The sequence below is a fragment of the Haliotis cracherodii genome, unplaced genomic scaffold, assembly GCF_022045235.1.
Source record: "Haliotis cracherodii isolate W230 unplaced genomic scaffold, xgHalCrac1.p SCAF_8, whole genome shotgun sequence".
NCBI classification, from domain to species: Eukaryota; Metazoa; Mollusca; class Gastropoda; order Lepetellida; family Haliotidae; genus Haliotis; species Haliotis cracherodii.
This window is the reverse complement of record NW_027266341.1, coordinates 56,169,562-56,191,132: the sequence shown is the minus strand read 5'-3', so window position 1 is coordinate 56,191,132 and position 21,571 is coordinate 56,169,562. Positions and strand designations below refer to the sequence as shown.

The following is a 21,571-nucleotide window of genomic DNA, read 5'->3' as shown; positions in this document are numbered from 1 at the left end:
GATGCTTTAAACTTGTGTTTCACTTTTCATCCGTTTTGTGCCTTAGCTTCCATTAATGAAGAACTATATTTTAAAAAAACTACCTTCTATCAAGAAAACTGGGAACTAAATTCTATGAATTCGTCATGTTTATCGATGTCCTGTTTGTTAAATATATACTTGGACAATGTGTATCACAAATATGCATACTCGTAAATAAGCCTAGAGAAGTTGTGACATGAAGAAATTGTAAATTCTAAACCTCTTCACCGGCAACTCATTTCTGACAAGGAAGCGAAAACATTAATGTGTGACCTTATGGTATAATACTAATAAATATTTTGGAGTACACTCCACGAAATTCCATATTTCGTTGCACAAAATCGCAGTTTGATCATCCAGCACCATCTCTAGCATGTGATGGTCTTACACACGCAGTAGGCGGGGTACTCTATGTACTCCAAGCTGAGCTTCCTGGCGGAAGGTCCCGCCTGACAGTAGGCCCACAGCCACCCTGACATCTGCTCGGCCACACACTTCCCGGCTCCTGTCCCGCAGTGGCTGCACTGTTCTTGGCTGCAACACAGACATCATCACCTTGTCAATGAGTGAGTGAGTTCAGATTTAACGTCACACCGGCAATATTTCAGCCGTATCGCGACAAGGCTTTGTCAATAGCTACATTCACATTATATATTGCGATACCCCGTTAGTCCGAGCCCTGCTTATGCGGAAACACGTCTTCCGGACATTTATTGTGAGTGACCTCTACACATATACGAAGGGACAAGTATCCCTGACTATGATAGGTTATAATGAAAAATAGACTCCTGAATACGAGTGCTTCACAGTATGGTGAAAAATTTGTCCGGATCCCGTTAATCCGGAAAACCTTCTCTGTGGACCATTTATTGTTGGGAAGGAACTTATATTATAGTGCTGAAAGATGCGATAAACCCATAAACTCGCTTCTACTATAATCTTCTCCGTAACAATGATTCGGTAATCCAGAAATTGACGATTTCAATGGTAAAGGATATATCCGGATTAACGGGGTTTTATCGTGCTTTAGCTTATCAACGTACACTGACGCAGATCATCATGTAAATGTTGAACTTATACCCCGTTCACATGCGCCTCTATACACATGTGTGTTTATGTGTATACGTGTGTAGAAATACATGCGTGAGTATACTTGTCACGGGAACGCGTTTACTCGTGTGTGTATATTTACACCAGGAGCAAATTTGCATCATGTCTGGAGCAGGTGCAAATGTAAAATTAATGTAAATTTGCACTGTGTGTATATGATGCAATGTGAACGTTTATGTCAACGTAAGAGGATGATCTAAATAATATCTGTTCTTTTGCCAACACCAAAATTGTCACTTTTATGTGTTTATACAGAGTTGAGCGGACGGAGTTTTCTTTTGTTTTGAAGGAAACAAAACTTTGTGTACAAATTAAATCAAACACATGTTGCTTCACGCGAAAAATTTCGATTGGAAAACAACCTGTTTTGTGTTGAAAATCGTGAATAGACTGAAGAATGTGCGTGCCTTACACAAATTAATACTTTATTAACACACCTAAGATGCTTTTCATGTGAACGCCTAGTAAATTTACATATACGCATGTATGTATAGTTACACATGTGTAAAATTACTTACGTTAGTAAATGTTGTGCATGTGAACGGGGTATTAGAGAACACCGTGAAAACTATTACCAGTATACAAATAAAGGTACATATAATACTCGTATGATAAGCAGTTATATACGGTACTAACGCCACACTTATTTTCTCTAGAATTGCCACAATGTCACGTGAAAAATCCTCACTCATACTAACAGACATTTTTGCCTAAAATTACAGTGAGTGAGTGAGTATGGTTTTACGCCGCTTTTAGCAATATTTCAGCCATATCACGGCGGGGGACACCAGAAATGGGCTTCACACATTGTATCTATGACGGGGATCGAACCAGGGTCTTAGGCGTGACGAGCGAACGCGTTCACAACTAGGCTACCCGATCGCCCGCCTAAAACTATAACAATTTGCTGAAGACAAATATATTAGAATGAAATCTTTTCCATCTTTGTGTTTAAATATATGAACAGCCAAGTATATAATGCGAACGAAGATTGGTAATTGGTATGCCGATCTCAGTGCAGTCTCACTCGCCGAAATAGCAATATCAGTAAGGTATAGTCTACAGTTCGAAGTTAAGAAATAATTACGTTCGAAACTATATACTATCCCAATCAAGGGCGGGGATGAAAACGGAAGAATACTTAATTGGGATGTAATCCAGAATACATGAGAAGAATACAAATTATGCCAAGGGGACACTGGTCCCTCTTCAGCCTGTCCTCGGACCGCCCCCGTGGTCTAATGGTAGAGTGTCTGCCCGGAGAGCGGAAGGTTGGGGGTTCGATCATCGGCCGCGTCATACCCAAAGACTCACACAGATGGCGCTCGGCATTAAGGGGCTAAAATAAGGACTGGTCGGCTTGGAGTCAGTATACTGTGTCTGAGTTGGGTTTTAATGTTAAACTGCGGCGTGGTATCTAAGTGGGCTAGCTTTGTGAAATTGGCATTGGTCCGGCAGCCACACACCACGTCGCTATAAAAGTGCGAAAATCTTAACTTAAAGCTACTTAAAGAAATACTAGTAAAATATATTTGCATCATAAATTGGTCGATTGGCACGCTGTATGTCCTGAAAGACTAGACAAAATAACAATTTTTGGCTCTTCCTGTGACACAGTGTATGGCCGGCCTAAAGCTGTGACTGATATAATTCTTGACACCAGCAAATTCCCAGCACCTTTCCCTCCCCCACGACTATCAGCTGGACTGTCCCTTACTAACCCGCATTTGGCGACCTTGTGACCTTGCATCTCTGGCTTGTAGACAAAGCAGACGGTGTTGTACTTCTTGAAGCTGCGGATGTAGTCACTGGTAAAAGGGCACACGGACTGCACTTCATTTCCGCCAAGCCCAGATGGACTGGAAACAGAACATTAACCATGTAGATGGGAGACATAACACTAGTGATTAAATGAACCCTAACTAACGCATGTCATGTGCAACTGTCACTTCAATATGGAAAAGCGTTTCCTTGACAGGGTATTCTAAAAATGTTACTGGGTATCTGGCGTGGAACAAAGAAGATTCTTAGAAGAATATGTATCGTTTAAATTTAAATTTCATCACTTTCAAAACCAAGCAAAAATTCTTTTACTGCTTGAGTGAGATACTACATCTTGTGTCTTATCTTTGCGACAATAGTGTTGTTTTATAACGACATTATCGAATCTTGACCAGGCAAGCTGGTGATCGACTACAAGAACAACGACCCACGCCATTTTGGCACGAAGATGCGCATACACACGGGTTTAAAAAACATAGTTTGTTTGATTTAAAACCCCGCATTCAGCAATATTCCAGATATATGACGGTGCCCTATAAACTATCGAGTCTGGAGCTGTTGTTCATCTATATTATAAGCTGTCGGAATACGATAACACCCAATCAACAAGTCACAGAACATGACCACTCGATCGAAGTTGCCTTTGACGAAAAACATAGTTTCTCGGGCACCAATTCCCCGGAATCCCCACTGCTCTCAACACATTGTGCCCATCCGATCCTGTGTAGACAAAAATGGATACAGGGCACCCATTTTTACCCTTAATCCCTATGTCGTCCGGATATGGCTGAAATATTGCCGATGTGACGTTAAACTTTAACTCACTCACTCACTCACTCACTCACTCACTCACTGAATCCCTATGTGAGGTTTAGCCTTGAGATAAGTATCTATACTCAGCGTACATGGCCTCTCTTCTCCTCCTGAACGGAAGTCCCCCAAAGTTAGAAAAGGGGTCCCGGGACTGAATGTTTGACCTCAGAGGATTGAACCCAAAACCACGCCCTGGTTGAATGACGTTGTCAGGAAATTGTGGAGTGGCGTGCTGGAAGTCGCCGATGTTGCTGTTGTCCACGCTTTTACCGATCTGGTTGAACATGCCGTTGACGTCAAAACCATGAGGTTCACCATGGTTACCCTGGCCTCTATCTCCAAGGGAAGACAATCCATCAACATGGTTCCCACCAAAGCCTGGAATCCCTATTTCTCTGGCAGCTGCTGAGACGCCAGGTAGATTAAGTCCAGTGTTTGGGTGTCCCAAATATTTAGTGAAAATTCCCTTTGCCAGCTGGTTATCATTGAAGGCTCCCTCTACCATAAACCTATACAAAAGCAAAATATGTATCAGGTTTTTGAAAGGCATTTAGAAGTGATACACATAAGGTCTAGTAAATACTCTTCCTCAAAATATGTAATTCATAAATTTACGTGAAGTGGAACCGTCACAGTTACATTTACTTATTATAATGGCAAACATTAGCGTCAACTTCGGCGTCAGGCTTAACCTAACTAAAACAGTTTGCTCACTATCTACATTGTCTGTCTTTGAATACGACAGATACAAGGTAATATCGTTCTTATAATCTAATATAATTTATTATTTTTTTATTTCCTCTTGGCAGTGCCCTATTGAATACTACTTGTATAGTAAATGTGTCGTTCCACAATAGAATATGTTTCTTGTCAACTGTCATCTGCCGCTGAAGAGTATATTCTCAAGTACATGCATACACATTAACCTTTAGATGATACATACAATCTAATGTTGAAAGATACACATTATCTATGCAAAAAACATTCTAATAGTTAATACCAAAACGCTTATTTGAATTACTTACGTTGGATAGCCAAAACCATCACTTGAGGCATGGAAGTTGTCTGGGGTCGACACGGAAAAAGAGCACTGCCTCTTGCCAGGTCCGTCGCCAGCAGATGAACTAAAAGACAACGAGTTCCCTGTGTTGGAGTATTGTCGCTCAGCCTTGGGTGGATCTGAATGAGCCTTGACAGGAGGTTGAGCTTCTGGGGTCCGAGAATCGTGTTGAGGTGCAGAAACGGCGAGGGCGGGTGCGGAAACGGAGACGGCAGGTACAGACACGGGGGCGGCAGGAACTGCAACTTGATCAGGAGCATTGATGGTTGGAGAACCTACATCATCGGCAGCAACCACGTGGTCGACGCTGCCATTTGTAGTCACGGCCTTGTTGTAGATGTGAGGAGGAGGCGGGGCGGCAAACGGCGGTGGGGACTTCTCGACGGGTGCACCAGGATCAGTGTAGGTTGTGACTGGGAGGGTATGGGGGCTGATGACTGACCGATGTCCCTCTTCTAGGACGGCGACTTTTGGAGGAACTTCTTCAGATGCAGCAAGACATAGCAGCATCACAACAACCACTGCAATACGTGACTGAAAGTACAAACAGTGGTTGATATCATGACCACCATCAACCAGCCGCACCATCCGATCCAATTTAGTCGCCGAAAAGCAATAAAGTACAACTTAAAAAAAACCACCATACAGTCGAATTAAGGAAAATCCCACCTTAGCTTGTGATCGGCATACAATGCATGTTGACCTATTTTAATTTATCTTAAACAAATAAGTGAAACTTTATTAATCGGATCATCCGATATATTTTGCGACCTGTGTTCTTAACTTACAGTAGTGTAATACGAGTTAAACCACTGCACGGATATGCTTTGGGAGTCATTAATCTTGAGAAAAAATATTCATGTCAATATTGAAAAAAATGAGTTCATTTCGTGCGTGGATTAAGAAAATCATGTTCGTTTGTTGTTAAAAACGTCATGTAAGGTTATTACATCAATAGACTTGCATTGCATTTATCTAAAATGACGACATTCAACACATTCATCATTTTGAAATGACAATTAATAGTCACAAATAACTATTCGATCGAAACGTGTGCTCCCAGGGACGGAGTCATCAGATCATTATGTTGTCGGGCGGCCGGGAGCTTAGTGGTACAAGAGGTCTCTCGTCGCGCCGAAGATCTGAGTTTGATGCCTACGGCGATGTAAAACCCTTTTTTCTCAATCGACCCGTAAGGATTCCGGGTAAGACTATAAGTTTACAGCGACATGTGCCTGTCAGAGGCGACAAAATGGATCGTGCGTTCAGACTGGACGATGTGCTGGCATGGCATCGTATCCTAATCACTGGATTGTCTGGTTCAGATTTGATTATTTACAAACCTCCGTCATACAACTGGAATATTGCTTAGTGCGGCGTAAAACAATCAATGAAAGTGACATGTTCAATATAACGATATGAAAGCATGACTAAAATTTATAAAGAATTTCTATTGTGTTTTCGTGTTAATGACATTTAATAAATACAATACGGGCTGACGTATTTCTAACTCACATACTAAGATCTTTTCTTTGACGTGACGAGCGTACAATGTGCATAAGATGGATTTATGAGTATTACAATTTCTTGATAGATTTCTAAATAATGGATTGAAAAAAACATTTGAGAGCCAAGGGGAAATATTTGTCCTGTGCTGCTTATATTCAAAGGCTTCTGACAGACAAGAAGAATCTTTCATTTCCTTCTTCAGAAAGGAACAACACTATATCAAAGCGATTGTTAAATGTTGAACGGATCGCCACTCCTAACTGCAGAGACGGCGACAAAGGAATTAATGGTCTCTCACAGCCGCTAACGACATACATAAGGATCTAAATATTCATTTGACACAAGTAAAATGACGATAAACATTAAACAGTGCCCCAGGTGGGATTTTTAATGTACTACTCAAGAATTTTTATTCCGTGACATTTGGGATGAAACATGTTTTATGATTAAAGTCAACAAAACAAATAGTTTCCTTTGTCGATAATGTTTTTCTTGTCATTTTTTACAGATCCGCATTGGCCATTTGAAGGTATTGGTCGTAAAGTGAATACTGGTAGGATGTTAACAGTGCGGATCTAATATCAAATATATATTACACATATGGAAGTTGTCCTAAATTAACATTAAATTTGTCGTACCACTTTGATGTCCCATAACCATGACAAAAGTACACGAAGACACACACAAAACAATCTCACTTTTACATGTGAATCAGGGCAGTTACTTTAAAGGAAAGGTTGTTATATTTGTTTGTTTGTTAACGCCGCACTCAGAAGTATGACTGCGGTCTGTAAATAAACGAGTCTGGACCAGACAATCCAGTGATTGACATTATGAGCATCGATCTACGCATCTGAGACACGATGACATGCATCAAACCAAGTCACCGAACCTGCCCACCCGATCCCGTTAGTCGGCTCTGAAGAATAATTATGCCTTTAAGTTCTACTACACCAAATCAGAACCAGTTTGGACAGTGCGGTTTTCGTAGTGCCTTCAGCCTTCAGTACAGATCGAGAGATATCTGCAGGCTGTGATTGGAGGATATTCTGTAAGATTTGTATGTCTTTCAAATGTACATCCATCCAGTTATTAAAACTGACCATGGTTTTCTATATTTAGTTCTGTCTTTTTCAACATGATGACTTATGCTGAATGTGACCACAGCTATTTTCAAGTAGGTGACATGTGGTGCGAAACTGGGGGTGGTGTGTTTAGCTTCCGGTACTCTGAAAAGGAGCTGGCTAAGCTAGTCATTTTTTATTTTTGTTATTGCTGCTCTAAGGCCAAACTGTGCACACACATACAGGTAATAGCTGTTGAATGCTTAGTTATTTAAAAAAAATATAACGTTACTATAGAAGTCTATGGGAAAACATTTGGTTGTGTGTAACCTGTAGGGTGGTACAAACTTGACATTAACCTCACGTAGTTTACAGGAATGATTTATTTTTTACAAACCAGTGCATACTGTGAAGGAACTGCTTGAGTAGTCTATATTATTGACTGTAGTTATACCCTTTGCTAACCCTGTGTACGTGAGGGACTGGCCATGCTGATCCTGAATATTTTATAAGTGAGTTTATACTGAGGGTTAAGGACTGTCAAGCACAAACATGTATTCTGAAGTGTCTGGATGCCCGAAATTAGAACTGTTTTCATTTTTAAGACATCATTATCACTTGAACCGTATATATTAAATGTATTATCCAAAGAAAAGCAACGTATGTTTATCCTTTTACGTATTGGAGAACTGGGAATGATGCATAACACAGGAAGGAGGGATGGCAGCGATTAGACACTCCGGTTTTGTCCATTGTGCAAGTTAAGGGCAGTTGAAAATGAAATTAATTTCTTTCTTGTTTGCCCCATTTATGAAGATATTTGCTCAAGATATTTCCCACATTAAGACTTTATCATATATATCGTAAAGACATACTAGTGAGAATATTAAACTATTGTGATGTAAACGGTCTTGAGAACTTAGCCAATTATGTTACAGATGCTATCTGTTTTCGTTCTTCTTACCTGTAAATATTATTTTATGCAGCACTTGATGTGAAACAAAGACTCTGTACGTGGACCCGAGGGCCTTATTACCGAATAAACTGATTGAAAGCCCGGGAACCCTTTGCTTGTGGTCCGGTGTGACTTAACTTAGATCAGGTGGTCAGGTGGTCCCTATGTATTTCAGTTTGGGGAACGAATTAAGTCTTTTATACAATTATGTCAAGGTGTATATGTATATATGGGGCACACACACACACACACACACACACACACACACACACACACACACACACACACACACACACACATATATATATATATATATATATATATATATATATTCCTATAGTCCTATAGTGAACATTTGACTTGCCTTTGCATGAGTTTGTGACGGGTGCTACCGATACGTTCACCCTTTCGCGAACACCTGGTTTCGTCACTATTTAAGAGTGATTCATAAACACTCGCTCATGATACTGTCTGAATCATAAAATCAGCTCTGAGAATTTAGGAGATATCTCGTAAAATTATGTAAATGATTTTGTTGCTTATATTTACATAAGTGTACCAGTAGTAAGCCATTTTCAAAATCGATATACATGTAGTGTCTATCCGTGCAATGCATAAACACAGAAATCAGTGGTCGTTTATCCAAAGTAATGTTGCACGAAATTAGCATTTTGACGCCAGCAATAACATTAAACTGTGGCATGCTACAAAAAAACACAAGAAAAAATCGCTCACTGTCGTATTTTTCTCATCCGATCCATTCAGTTGTCAAAGATAACTATGTGCTAAAATGAATTATTATAATTTTTAATTTTGCGAACGTCTTCTTTTAATTCAAAAGTAATCTCTTCCAGCTCGTTGGATGTGGCGAAAGTAATTCATTTGACGTGGCATAACAATGTAGACCTTGGTCTCCAACTGTGAGGCATGATGGGATGGGCTACTTATTCAGTAGTACATATTCAGCCCTAGGAAACAAATATTAATGGGATGGTTTGTTGGCGATCTTGACAAACACCCATAGTTTATGGAACATTAAAATTTCATTATCGGTCAGTATTCAGTCATTAATGGACATTAATATTACAAGAGCTGCTTTTAGACAAGGTGAGGGATATCGCTATAACATAATAGGATTTCTAAAGTAATGATCACAGTTGTCTTATCAGCCGCAACAGGATCTATTGATCGTATGCTCGAATCCAAGACTTGCACTTATTATTATCCGTGGTCTGTAGCTACCAAAATCGTACGCGTGGTACGCTTCTAACACTGTCTGTTCCTCTCACATTAAACTGACATGCCCGTATATAGCTAAAGTGTATTCGAAGTGGAGCCCATTGCATTACCTTTACATCCGCTAGGAATCTATAAGACCAACCACCCACGCGGAAATGTTATTTTCAGATTAAGAAATAGGAAACTTTGACAACAATAACACGATAGAATACTGATTCAGAAGTTACAGATTGGTTCAAACGAATCTTCATTATCAGAGAGTGGATGAGTTTGAATATTTAGTTAGATGTATTTTCTAACATGTTTAGACGTATGACTGAAAAAGCTCTTGCTTGTTGAGTAAAGATGGCTGACAGATCTGTTTGGTACATACGACACATGATTTTGTCTGGACGATGGGTAAGCCTAAAGGTTAAATCATTTGCTCGTCACGCCGGAAATGCGGGTTCGATTCAACATATTGGTAGATTGTTGTGTGAAACCCTTTTCTGACGCATCGGCTGTGATATTGCTGGAATTTTGCTAAAAGTGGCATAAAACTATGCTTAACCACTCATTCACTCACAAAGCAGTAAACACTCAATGTCACTCAATATAATGATAGCTGAACACTAGTATTCTAAAGCTCCACAGTACAAACCTTAGTTGCTTGAACTATTGTAAGATTTAGTTCATTACATCCTCAAAAATAGTTGGTGGGCTCTTTTCTACCAATCACAGGGTGGCCCAGTCGTCTAAGGCGCCGCGATTCACTGTGCAGAGTTGCATCCCTTGGACACGCCAGAAACCTATGATTGTGGGTTCGAATCGCGGTGGGGCCAGATTATGTTTCTAGGTTTGTCAGCACCATACCCGTGCTCGTGGGTTTCACCGAAGTGGTAAACGTCTGAGACCTGCATCACTTCGGGCTTTCCTCCAACTTTAAGCTGACACGCCGCGACATAACTGGAATACTGTTAAAAGCGGCGATAAACCAAATTCACTCACTCACTCAGTCACTTTACCAGTCACAAAAACACTGAAAGCCCATGGATACTGATTTTAAAGACCATGTGTACATGTAGCTGCCATGTCGTGACGTTTCTTGTCACTCCTCTACTAATATTTGTTGCTTTCAACTTTCTTTTTATATTGTGACAGAGATGGATGCGCATGGGACCAGGAGTTTTTAATTCATAGTTGTGAAATTATGATATCCTACATAGACTGTTCCTGGTGAAAACAATGACAATACCTCTCTGGTATTACTATGCGTTGATTCAACAAAATCATTACAACATTAATTTTATGTATTTATGGTCAGTTGTCTTCGGTAACCAGCCTTGAATTGATATCTTTCAACTTAAAATCTTACCACGGAATATGATACTGAAAGTATTATAAGTATGTCATTCCTTCCCGTATCCGAGTTCCCGTGACGAGGCACTTCCACAATTGTATTTGGTTACGTTGCAAAGCTTAATGAACCAATCTTTACATTAAACTTGAATAACTGTGTTTCATAAGTCCGCCCATAGCAACAATCATTTCAGAAAGGACAAGTTGATAAATACATTTAATGTTGATGTTTTACTGGTGGTAAAAGCAGGTGTTGTCATATGGAATATGGGTTCAAATTCACAAGCTATGCATGTGGATGATACACATCAAAATTAATGATTTTTTAATCATGACATTGAGCTTATACAAGCCTAGCTTTGGTAAATCTATGTCACACTTGCGAAACTTTCATCCGGTAATCATTAATATTGGTACCAGTTATTAATACCAGCAGCAGCAACAATGACTGCAATGAATATAGGTAATAGACATAAAAGACACATAGGTTTACTTACGCCCATTGTGGATGACTTCAAGAACACTGAGACTTACTCCGTGAGCTCTCCAGACAACAATGCACTACAATGTTCTTGAATGGAAGCCTACTAACCGTATTTATGTCAATTGAATAAGCGGGTAGCCCATAATCCGCATGGTGGGAGGTTGCACATCAGTACCCCCTTAGATGCGTTTGTTTTATCACAGGCGTAAAATGTAGATGAAATTTCGGTAATCACAAGGTCAGCTAAACCTTGCCGAAAATGTTAGATAACCCCTTTCTGTTTCATCCGTCCGACGACTAGGAACAGATGTTTTACCTTACGACATTGTTCATTACTAGTTTATTAATAATCGTACTGAGATGTAGAAATGCCTGTTTTTTAGATGACATAATCATTTTAAAACAAATGATATAATTAAAATGACAAAAATTTCACTAAATATCAATTTAAATCAAACAAGAATCCAACATACCTTTTCCATTTCAGAGCAGCTAGATTAGACTCGACCTCTATCGACAGTAGCGACACACCTCTAGTCCTTACGCCAATACAATGACTACACCATACATACAACATTAACGACTTTAAGATTTAAATGAAATCATTCCAATAAATTTATTGTTTAAACTAGACATAAATGACGTTTCCTGAACTTAGTTGCTGTAGTTTCTATGGGTTAAATGATTACATGACAATGTGCTATAGCTGAAGGTAGTAAATAATCACCATGTGGTATGACAAGGAGCGACCCCACATCCGCAGCTATTTGATCTGTCTTTGTTTAATGTCCACGCAGGGTCAAGGAGAACGACATATAAAATGGCGAATACGTTATAACGATGCACGTGAAGAGGTTGTGTCATCTTTCATCTCCATATCTACCCCAGACGAACAGTTGATTTGAATAGCTCCACAATGCAACCAGCGGGGTCTAGGATAATAAATGCGAACATCGGCGTCTTGCAAGAAGATTCCGATATTTGAATTCAGTTCTTGATGTGATCCTATGAAACAGTATGAATTTATTTTAATGAGTGTTGTTTGTAGCCTACACCTAACCCAAGACGCTGGTTGTAATTACCACGCCGTGTGAAGCTAACATTGTTTCCTTGTGCACTTGTAGGTACACTTGTATTCTTCAACTGCGAGATTCATTTTATTTCATAAAACTAGCAGGCAATCCAAGAGAGTCTTGAATGTCTTCCATAAGACTGCCCTGAGTCAAGACGCCCTTCAAGTGACACACAGGAGATGTCCACAATGCAATGAGTCATATAGAGTTCACTGACAGTGACTTTTTGACACAGGAAGTCTCTGGGGATGATGGTCTATGCTATGTCGATAACATCAAGAAATCTTTGTTTCATGTCTTGAAATTAGATAAGGATAAATTACAAAATCAATTTTGCACAGCGCCAATCATAATGACATTTGCTTCCATTCAAAGCAGATCAGTATAGCTAGTACATATATAAAGGTAATGTATTCCTCTTGAGAAATTATTGTTATATATTCAAGGAAGACATTGCCAAGACTGCAACATGTCTGATTAAACTATTATGACATGGTAGACATTTTATTTAAAAAACCGTCTAAAATATGGAATATGCATTAATAAAAGTCACAGATTTCTCTTAATGTGACATCGGAGGATATTAGCATATGTTCATGCATGCTATTCTCTTTATTGCTTCTATCGGAGAATTGCTAAAGGCTGTGTCACAGCAACTGTAACGTTTAGGTTATCCTCGAATATGGACATAAAAAAATGACATCAATTGAAAGAAGCCGTTATAATCAAATCACGAATTTAGCCTCCATATTTCACATATTTGTGTTGTACTGTGAACCCATGACAGAGCAACAGTGACCTTCAAGGTACAGTCGAATATTGGCATAAACATGTCAATAATTGATTAGATTAATTAGAGCTCCTGGAGCAGTCAAACCAGAGGGTTTGACGCAAAACCAACAAAGCAAATACAAAGAGTTTGAGTCGCTCTTCAAACTAGTCAATCAAGCATTTTCTCTCTGCTATAATGTTTTTTCGCCAAAAGCAAATTTATATATTTCCACAACAGATTCACCGGATGCAGGTGTACGGGGAGCCTTGAAACTTTAATACAAACACTAAAGAAATACCTGTTTGATATCCATATTTCACGTCCTATTGACCACTTTTTGGTGATGTGAACCAATTCTACACTGAAAACCTACGAAGCATTAAACGTTTCAAAGTTTTATCTTAATATGTTACAAGTAAAGCAATTTCCAAAAACAAGCGAGCGAGTATGATTTTACGGCGTTTTAGTAATATTCCAGCAATATCACGGCAGGGTTCACCAGACGTTCCTAGGTACTACGGCGTGACAAGCGAAGCCTACCAGAATACCCCACCACTCCAACAACGAAAACCCAAGCCTTGTGCATAACTTTAAAAAGTTTTCTTTGAATGATCACATATAAAGTGAGCGTGGATGACTTCCAAAAATCAATCGACAACCGCCTACACACAGTACACGTGCAAATGTATCCCTTTAACCTCTTAATGAATCCTATATATAGAAGTCATCACCGCACTCGGTCTGAAACGTCCACCATAATATAACCTTTGAGGTGTCTCGTCTTGATTAAGTTTTCCGTCATGACAAACTTAAATTCAAAGGTCATGGGGAAATGTGAGACAGAACTTGGCGATAGGCTGCAGCACCAATAGTAAAATAGGAAAATCATTAGGATGTACGAGGTGGAAAAAGATTGTTGGAAGCCCTGAACACTTTCCTGTTTGTGATCCTGTTTGCGTGCCCACTTTAAACCCTAAAGATTGACTCCTTTTCATAATATCTAGATCTGCCATTATTGTTTTCCACAGAGGTGTACATAGAAAACTATTTTCTTATTTTTGATTATCTATTAAGTTATATTTATTTGGCTGCCTCTGAGTATTAAGCCTGTGATTGTTTAGCTTACATGAAATATAAAAGCGACAAAAACATTTCCACAATCATTGGGAAACCATTGTACGCTTCCGACTATTTCATCAGCATGTGTTTATGTATCTCTATCAAATAGTGATGACACCAGGTGTTCGCCAAAAAGCAAGTGCCCCACCTGTGACACCCTATCTTATACACATGCGACGGCGAGGCAACTGTTCACCTGAAAAAAAATGGGGAGGTATGGTCACAATAAGGAATTGCAGCGGACATCATCTTTGTCACTGATGCATCAACCTTGGAAATATCCTCCACGTGTCTACCATAAAACTGTTTAAAGCCTTTACTGGAGGCTTGAATGTGGTTTCTCCTTGTTTTCAAATGAGTGAGTGAGTTGGGCTTAACGCCGCTTTTAACAGTATTCCAGTTATATCAGGGCGTGTCAGCTTAATTTGGGAGGAAGGCCCGAAGTGATGCAGGCCCAGACGTTTACAGTTTCGATGAAACCCACGAGCACGGGTAAGGTGCTGACAAACCTTGAAACATAATGGGGCGAACCGGGATTCGAACCCACAATCATAGGTGTTTGGCTTGCCCATGGGACGCAACTCTGCACAGCGAATCGCAGCGCTTTAGACGACTGAGCAACCTGTGCCCGCTCAAATGAAAGTTACTGAATCATTGATAAATCACTTGATGAAATGTTTACTTAGATAAAGAAGAACACTTTAGACGTTTAAAAGAATTAACCCGAACTATCTATGTTAAATATTTATCTTTAATACCAATGTGCACCTCTCCTCTGTCGATTAATAAGAGAATATGTAATGATACAGTCTTAAAGAGAATTAAACATTTATTAAAATGCATTAACTTTTTACTCGTTTATAGTAATGCCCCTTGTATCAAATATAAGCACGTGAAATGCGAGACATTTCCGAAGTAATAATCTTTGTAATATACAAATTATGCCTGATGACCAGGTATCTTAAATCTGAGGTATCTGAAGTTTGAAATGAAAAACAGACTGAGACTATGATTGTCTACTGCTCAATCACTCTGAAAAATGAAATCTGAAATATAATATCTGTAGGTATATGCCTGAAAGCTGCTTTGGTAATGTTAAATGTCACGTATTGGAACTTTACGGTATAGGGTGACATGACCGGTAGAGATATAGCTATTTCTGTGATGCTGTATGAAGTTTTGTGGAACCAATGTTGGCTTTAGTCGTCAAACTGTCCGCCTTCTACCAGCCACCAGCGTTCTTATGATTGACTCATTAACGGAATTAATTTAATACGGGAGACGATATCCACTTATATACAGCGCACTGAATGAGTGGGTTGAGTTGGTAGGATGATGTCATCTGTAGTATTCATGGTGACCTATTGCCAGATGTACGTGTTGGTTTCGGTCCGACCATTTAACGTTATCGATGTGTGTGTGTGTGTGTGTGTGTGTGTGTGTGTGTGTGTGTGTGTGTGTGTGTGTGTGTGTGTGTGTGTGTGTGTCGTGTGTGTGTGTGCGTGTATGTCGTGTGTGTACCGTGTGTGTCTGTTTGTGTGCGTGTTTGTGTGTGTGTGTATGCGTGTGTGTGTGTGTATGCGTGTGTGTGTGCGTGCGTGCGTGCGTGTGTGTGTGTGTGTATGCGTGTGTGTGCGCTTGCGCGTACGTGCATTGTTAGTCTATTATGAATACTTGTTTGTGAGACCGGCAATCTGATGCAAACTACTGTAAGAACCTTGGAGGTCTTTAGTATTCAGTTCTTGCAGAGCCTGTCGGTATGCAGACTTGGCACCACCTACTGTGCAATCCAGATTTGTAACAGGGAGAACAGCACTGAAAATACTTGCATGATATGTCAATAACGTGACAATCGCATCTGTGCGTAGTGACGATACTGTATTACTTAATCTTGTATTGATTAAAGGGGCTGTATGTCAAATACCTGGTGTCACCACTATTGGATAGTGATTCACGAACGCATGCCGAGGTATGCATGCGACGAGAAAAGAGTTGTTAAATAGGGACTGCACATACCGTTGAAGATGTAGCCATGTGGTGTCTTCCTCTCATGGCGACATATTTTGCTCGTACATATAAGATAAGGTTTCTCCAAATGCTATGTATGTTCTGTCTGTGTACAAGTATGAGTGAGTGCGTGTGTGCGTGCGTGTTCGTGTGTGTGCGCGCGCGTGTGTGTGTGTGTGTGTGTGTGTTATGAGACGTTTCTGAATATTTGTTTCTGGCACCTGAATTCAAATGTATAGCCACATGTGGCCGACGAGGTCAGTCAACGTAAACGATCGTGGTTCAAACTTGAAATAGCCACAAGAGACACAAAAGAGCATCATAATCAGGATGTATTTCGGATTCGAACCCTATTTGTATCACACGATAGATATTTCAACCTAAACATTCGTTTTAAGGATGTAAACCAACATCTGCGCAACACACTGATGATACAAATCAATGTGATGGTCTTGCCATACAGAAACATCTTAACGTTTTCATTGCTCTCTTGAATTTGAGATGTTTCTTCTTATTGTGGAAATGTTGTCGCTTTTATTTAAAGAAACTTTAAATAGCATTGTAGATATGCACTGTTTATCCCCTACTCTAAAGTTAGGCGTTTGACCAAATGTCTATGTCTGGCTTGAGCAGGCAAACTGTAGAAAGACAAATTGCATGAGCATGTGTGTGTGTGTTTATTTTTGTTTTTTGCGTGCGTGTGTGTGTGCGTGCGTGTGTGTGTGTGTGTGTGTGTGTGTGTGTGTGTGTGTGTGTGTGTGTGTTGGGTGTGAGTGTGGGGGGGGGGGGGGGGGAGGGAGGGGGGCTGGAGTTGTTTAATATACATCTTAGACAAGGCGTCCAAGAATGTTGCGTTGTCGCAATGTTTCCCTTTAATTGGGATAAACGTATTATCGTGAGTTCGAATCCCAGATTCGCTTGATAATGTTTCTATTTTTGTATTTGTTGTTTAACGCCGCACTGTAAAACTATCGAATCTGGACCAAACAATCCAGTGAATGACATCATGAGCAACGATTTTCGCAAATGGGATTCGATGACATGCATCGAACAAACCACAGGATCCCGTTATTCGCCTTTTCCGACAAGCATAGACGCCTTTTACGGCAAGCAAGGGTTGCTGAAAACCTTTTCTAACCCGGATCTTCACGGGTCGGAAAATATATATGAATTGGTTGCTGAAAATCAGTGATGACATCAAGTGTTCGCAAAAAAGCATGTCCTGTCCAACCAGTGGCTATCGTCACAAAGAAATCTCATATTTTGTATTTCATATACCAACATGCCCTGGTATAATGTGAATGCTGGTGAACATTTTTAACGCAACGGTACTTTGGATACATTTTCACTGATATCTGGGTTTATGCATTATACTGATGCACACCTGGCCACATGGGTAAATTTCTTGAAAATGGGTAAAAAACCATTCATTGTTTACGATGTAATGTAAATAACACAAGGTTTTATTGTTGTTTTACGACAACGTCAGTAATGTTCAGTTTTCACTAAGTCTTTACCAAGACGGCCTGTTTTAAAAGTAATCCCATATATGATATACAACGGACAAATGTATCAGAGAAGATAATTTTTAATCATTAATGTCCAAAGAAGGATTTTAATTAACGGTGGTAACCATAATTTGTTCCAAGCACTTACGGTATTCGGTAATAACATCAACAGTTTAAATCATAAGTCCCAAGCACGAGAATATGATGGCACAAAAGTTCAGTAGCATGTATGGCCACATACAACTGCCACACAACGCCTCTGCTTGGGCCTTGTGTTGCTTGTGAACACATGATTGGGAAGACGACGCCATTGTTGCTGCAAAAATGGTGCCAAGATCTTGCAAATTCTGTGGTTGGTTCTGGAGAGTGTGTAGACTTCTGCCAAGAGCATCCCAGACGTGTTCGATGGGATTGAGGTCGGGAGACCTTGACGGCCAGTCCATGACGTTGACTCCCGGAAATTCCTTGTCAAAATTGCTGTGTGGGGGTCTGGCATTGTCGTGTTGGAAGATCAAACCGGGTCCATGTGCTGCCATAAAAGGCAGAAGTTCTGATGCCAGTACCTGGTCGCGGTAAGTAGCAGCGTTGAGGTTTGCCACGGATGACAAGAAGCCTGGAACGTGTATTGCCACAGATCAAGAGAGCACCCCACACCATGACACTTCCGCCTCGAAATCTGTCAACTTCCTGTACACAACACTGGGCGTAACGTTCATGACGCCGCCTCCACACCCTCGACCTACCATCAGCAACTCGAAGATTAAATCGGGATTCATCACTGAAGACGAGCCCATTTCTGGTGTCCCCCGCCGTGATATTGCTGGAATATTGCTTAAAGCGGCGTAAAACCATACTCACTCACTCACTCACTGAAGACGACGAGATTCCAATTCCTCGGAGTCCATCGTAAGTGTCGCTATGCCCACAATTGACGTTGACGTCTGTGTAATTGAATCAGAATCGGCCCGCAGTATGGCCGTCGTGCTTGAAGGTGAGCAGTTCTCAGACGGTTTCGAACAGTTTGCGCACTCAGTCTACCCCTAAACAGTTCATTTCTGGTTGATGTAGCCCGTCAAAAATCGGTTACGGAGGTGACGTAAGGCAATCTGACGATCCTCTGCATGTCACGTCACACGTGGTCGACCTGGCCGAGGGCGATCAGCGGTTGGTAGCCGTTTGCTGTAGACGCGTCTGTAAATCATAAACAGTCCGTCGACTACAACCCATCGTCCTTGCGACTTCAGCTACGGACGTTCCCATCTGCAACATGCCGATGGTACATTCATGTTGCACATTTGAAAGGCATGGCATGACAAATGGCCGTAAAAACTGTTGTTTTCTCGTGTTTTTCTTGTTTTGTTAATGACTGCTAACAAGTATGGCTGAAAACACGTGCGGTATTATGGCCACGTGATCAGTTGCACGTGAAAAAACACTTTTGCCACTATAGTGCTGTGCACATGATTTTGATCGATTCACCTGCACAAAAACGGGTGTTATCTGAAGACAATACGTGGTCATTACTGTTGAAATACACAATAAGGGCCCACAATGATAACTGGTCAAAATGTTAAAATTTTAGGATTGTGAGGTTTTTAATTTGGTTCAGTATACATAAGCGACAAAACGTTTCACCAAATCAAAATAATAAATAAAAGCGACAAAATCTCTCCATACTATCAAGAGTCAATAGTATGATCCCGACTATATAATAAGCACGTGTTGCATGAATCCCTATCAAATGGAGAGGATACCATGGCCAGATGTTCGCGATACGATATAAAGCATGACAGTGCATAAGTATGGATTCAAGCCGCTTTTAGCTATATTCATAGGATATAAATGGACTTCGCAGTATACCACTGTGGGGTATCGAACACAATCCTTCGGGATAACGAGCGAACGCTTTAACCCCTTAACTAGCGCTGAGCCCAAAACCATCAATAGAGAAAATGACACGAGGATATGTTACGATAGTAAACAATAGGTAGAATGGAACGCACTGTCTGTGAAATAAGCTTAGACTGAGCATCCATCTAGCGAAATATGTGACCGAGCGTACCTACAATGGATCAGGGTAGAACACGATTTTGTAATGAGCTTCTGTCTCAAGTGAAACAAAGAGCCTGTCTGAGGTTAAGGCCGGGTCCGTCTCTTCATAACTGGTCCTGTCGAAACCTCCGAGATCCACTGAAAATTACTCTACCTACAGGGGATACCAGAGAACAGTACTAATTATCTAATTCCTATTTCTTCACTTGAATTTGATTTTGTTGAAAGAAATGTAATTAGTCATTCTGTGATGGCAAGAAAGAACCACTCAGTAGCAAGCAAAGTGACGAGAAATATGCGTGTGAATCTTCTTCTTTGAATGAAAAAATAATGCAGTCTATAACAGCAAGAAATATAAACATAACATGTTCAAAATTGCTATCGAAACTGCACGCCTTGCCCATAATTTTCAAGAAATAAATTAAAGCTCGCAATGAAAAGAAAAACAGTTTCAATTCAGATCAATTCTACAATGGATTTTAATTATTTATCCGACTTAGGAGGTTAATGGGCATCCTACAGAGACCATGTGATACTGAGCTGGGGTTATGAGCATGATGACGATGAGTGAGTGAGTGAGTTGTGTTTAAAGCTGCATTTAACTGTATTACAGTTATATCACGGCGTGTGATGCAGGTTCAGACGTTTACCACTTCGGTGAAACCCACGAGCACGGGTATGATGCTGACAAACCTAGAAACATAATCGGGGCGAATCGAACCCACAATCATAGGTTTCTAGCTCGCCCAAGGGACGCAACCGCAAAGTGAATCGCGGCACCTGAAACAAAAATGTTTTGAGGCTTGCCTTGAAAAAACCCAGTGATGGGGCGGTTCTGATGGCAGTTGGAAGAGAATTCCATTTCATTGCGATTATAATTGTACATTAATGCATTTTCAACTGAATCATTTGCAGAGCTTGTATATCATATTTTAAATGTAGTTCTTTGTCAAAAAATCAAATACCTGTTCGACTGGTGTTAAATCATTGCCTAGTATGGATTTTGTTGTTAAGTCGTGCAGCCAAGCCCCGTGTGGATTCGGGTTTCGAACAGACCCCCTGCAAATTGTGCTTGTAAATGAACCGGTGGTAAGGTCGCTGCCAATGATGCTGAGTGTGGCGGATAATACAAAACTACTTGCTGCGCACGTTATAGCCGCAGTGGTCGGACACAAAACGAACCTACGACCATAGCATCCTTGTGGTGCTTAGAAGATGAAAAGGTCACATTACTTTGCTTCTCTGTCCATAGTTCGAGCGTTATAAAGATTCAAAATGTCCTCCCTTTGTATAGAGGTTGAACAGAGGAGGCTATTGTGTATACACCTTCATTCATTTAATATGCATTTTACCCTTGTTAAATGTGACTGATTTGTCTCCTTAATGTCATTTTCTAACCAAAAGCCTTGATACACCACCCCTTTCTTAAATTATTTAGATAAACGTCTAACAAACAGTTCTTAAATTACATCCCAAACTGTACATATTGTATGCTCCAAATACTTCCCATCAACAATGATTGTCCATGAATAAGGACAATGAACCAGACTACTTATGTGTAAATAGGGAGCATTAATTAATTGTAGGAGAAAATAATTAACACTCACTTTCTTACAATCGAGCATGCTCTCAATACGAAGATTTCAAAGAGCTTCAGGATACTTT

The 21,571-nt window shown here is 40.2% G+C and overlaps 1 protein-coding gene across 1 annotated transcript; it reads right to left on the bottom strand.

The window, feature by feature from the left end:
• Positions 1 to 389: 389 nt before the first annotated feature.
• Positions 390 to 11,857, bottom strand: LOC139449964 (uncharacterized). Its single transcript, XM_071231579.1, has 5 exons — positions 11,849 to 11,857; positions 4,752 to 5,320; positions 3,819 to 4,235; positions 2,853 to 2,990; positions 390 to 555 (listed from the first exon to the last, which is right to left on the bottom strand). The coding sequence occupies exons 1-5, from the start codon at positions 11,855 to 11,857 to the stop codon at positions 390 to 392; spliced, it is 1,299 nt and encodes a 432-aa protein (XP_071087680.1).
• Between the last annotated feature and the right edge of the window lie 9,714 nt (positions 11,858 to 21,571).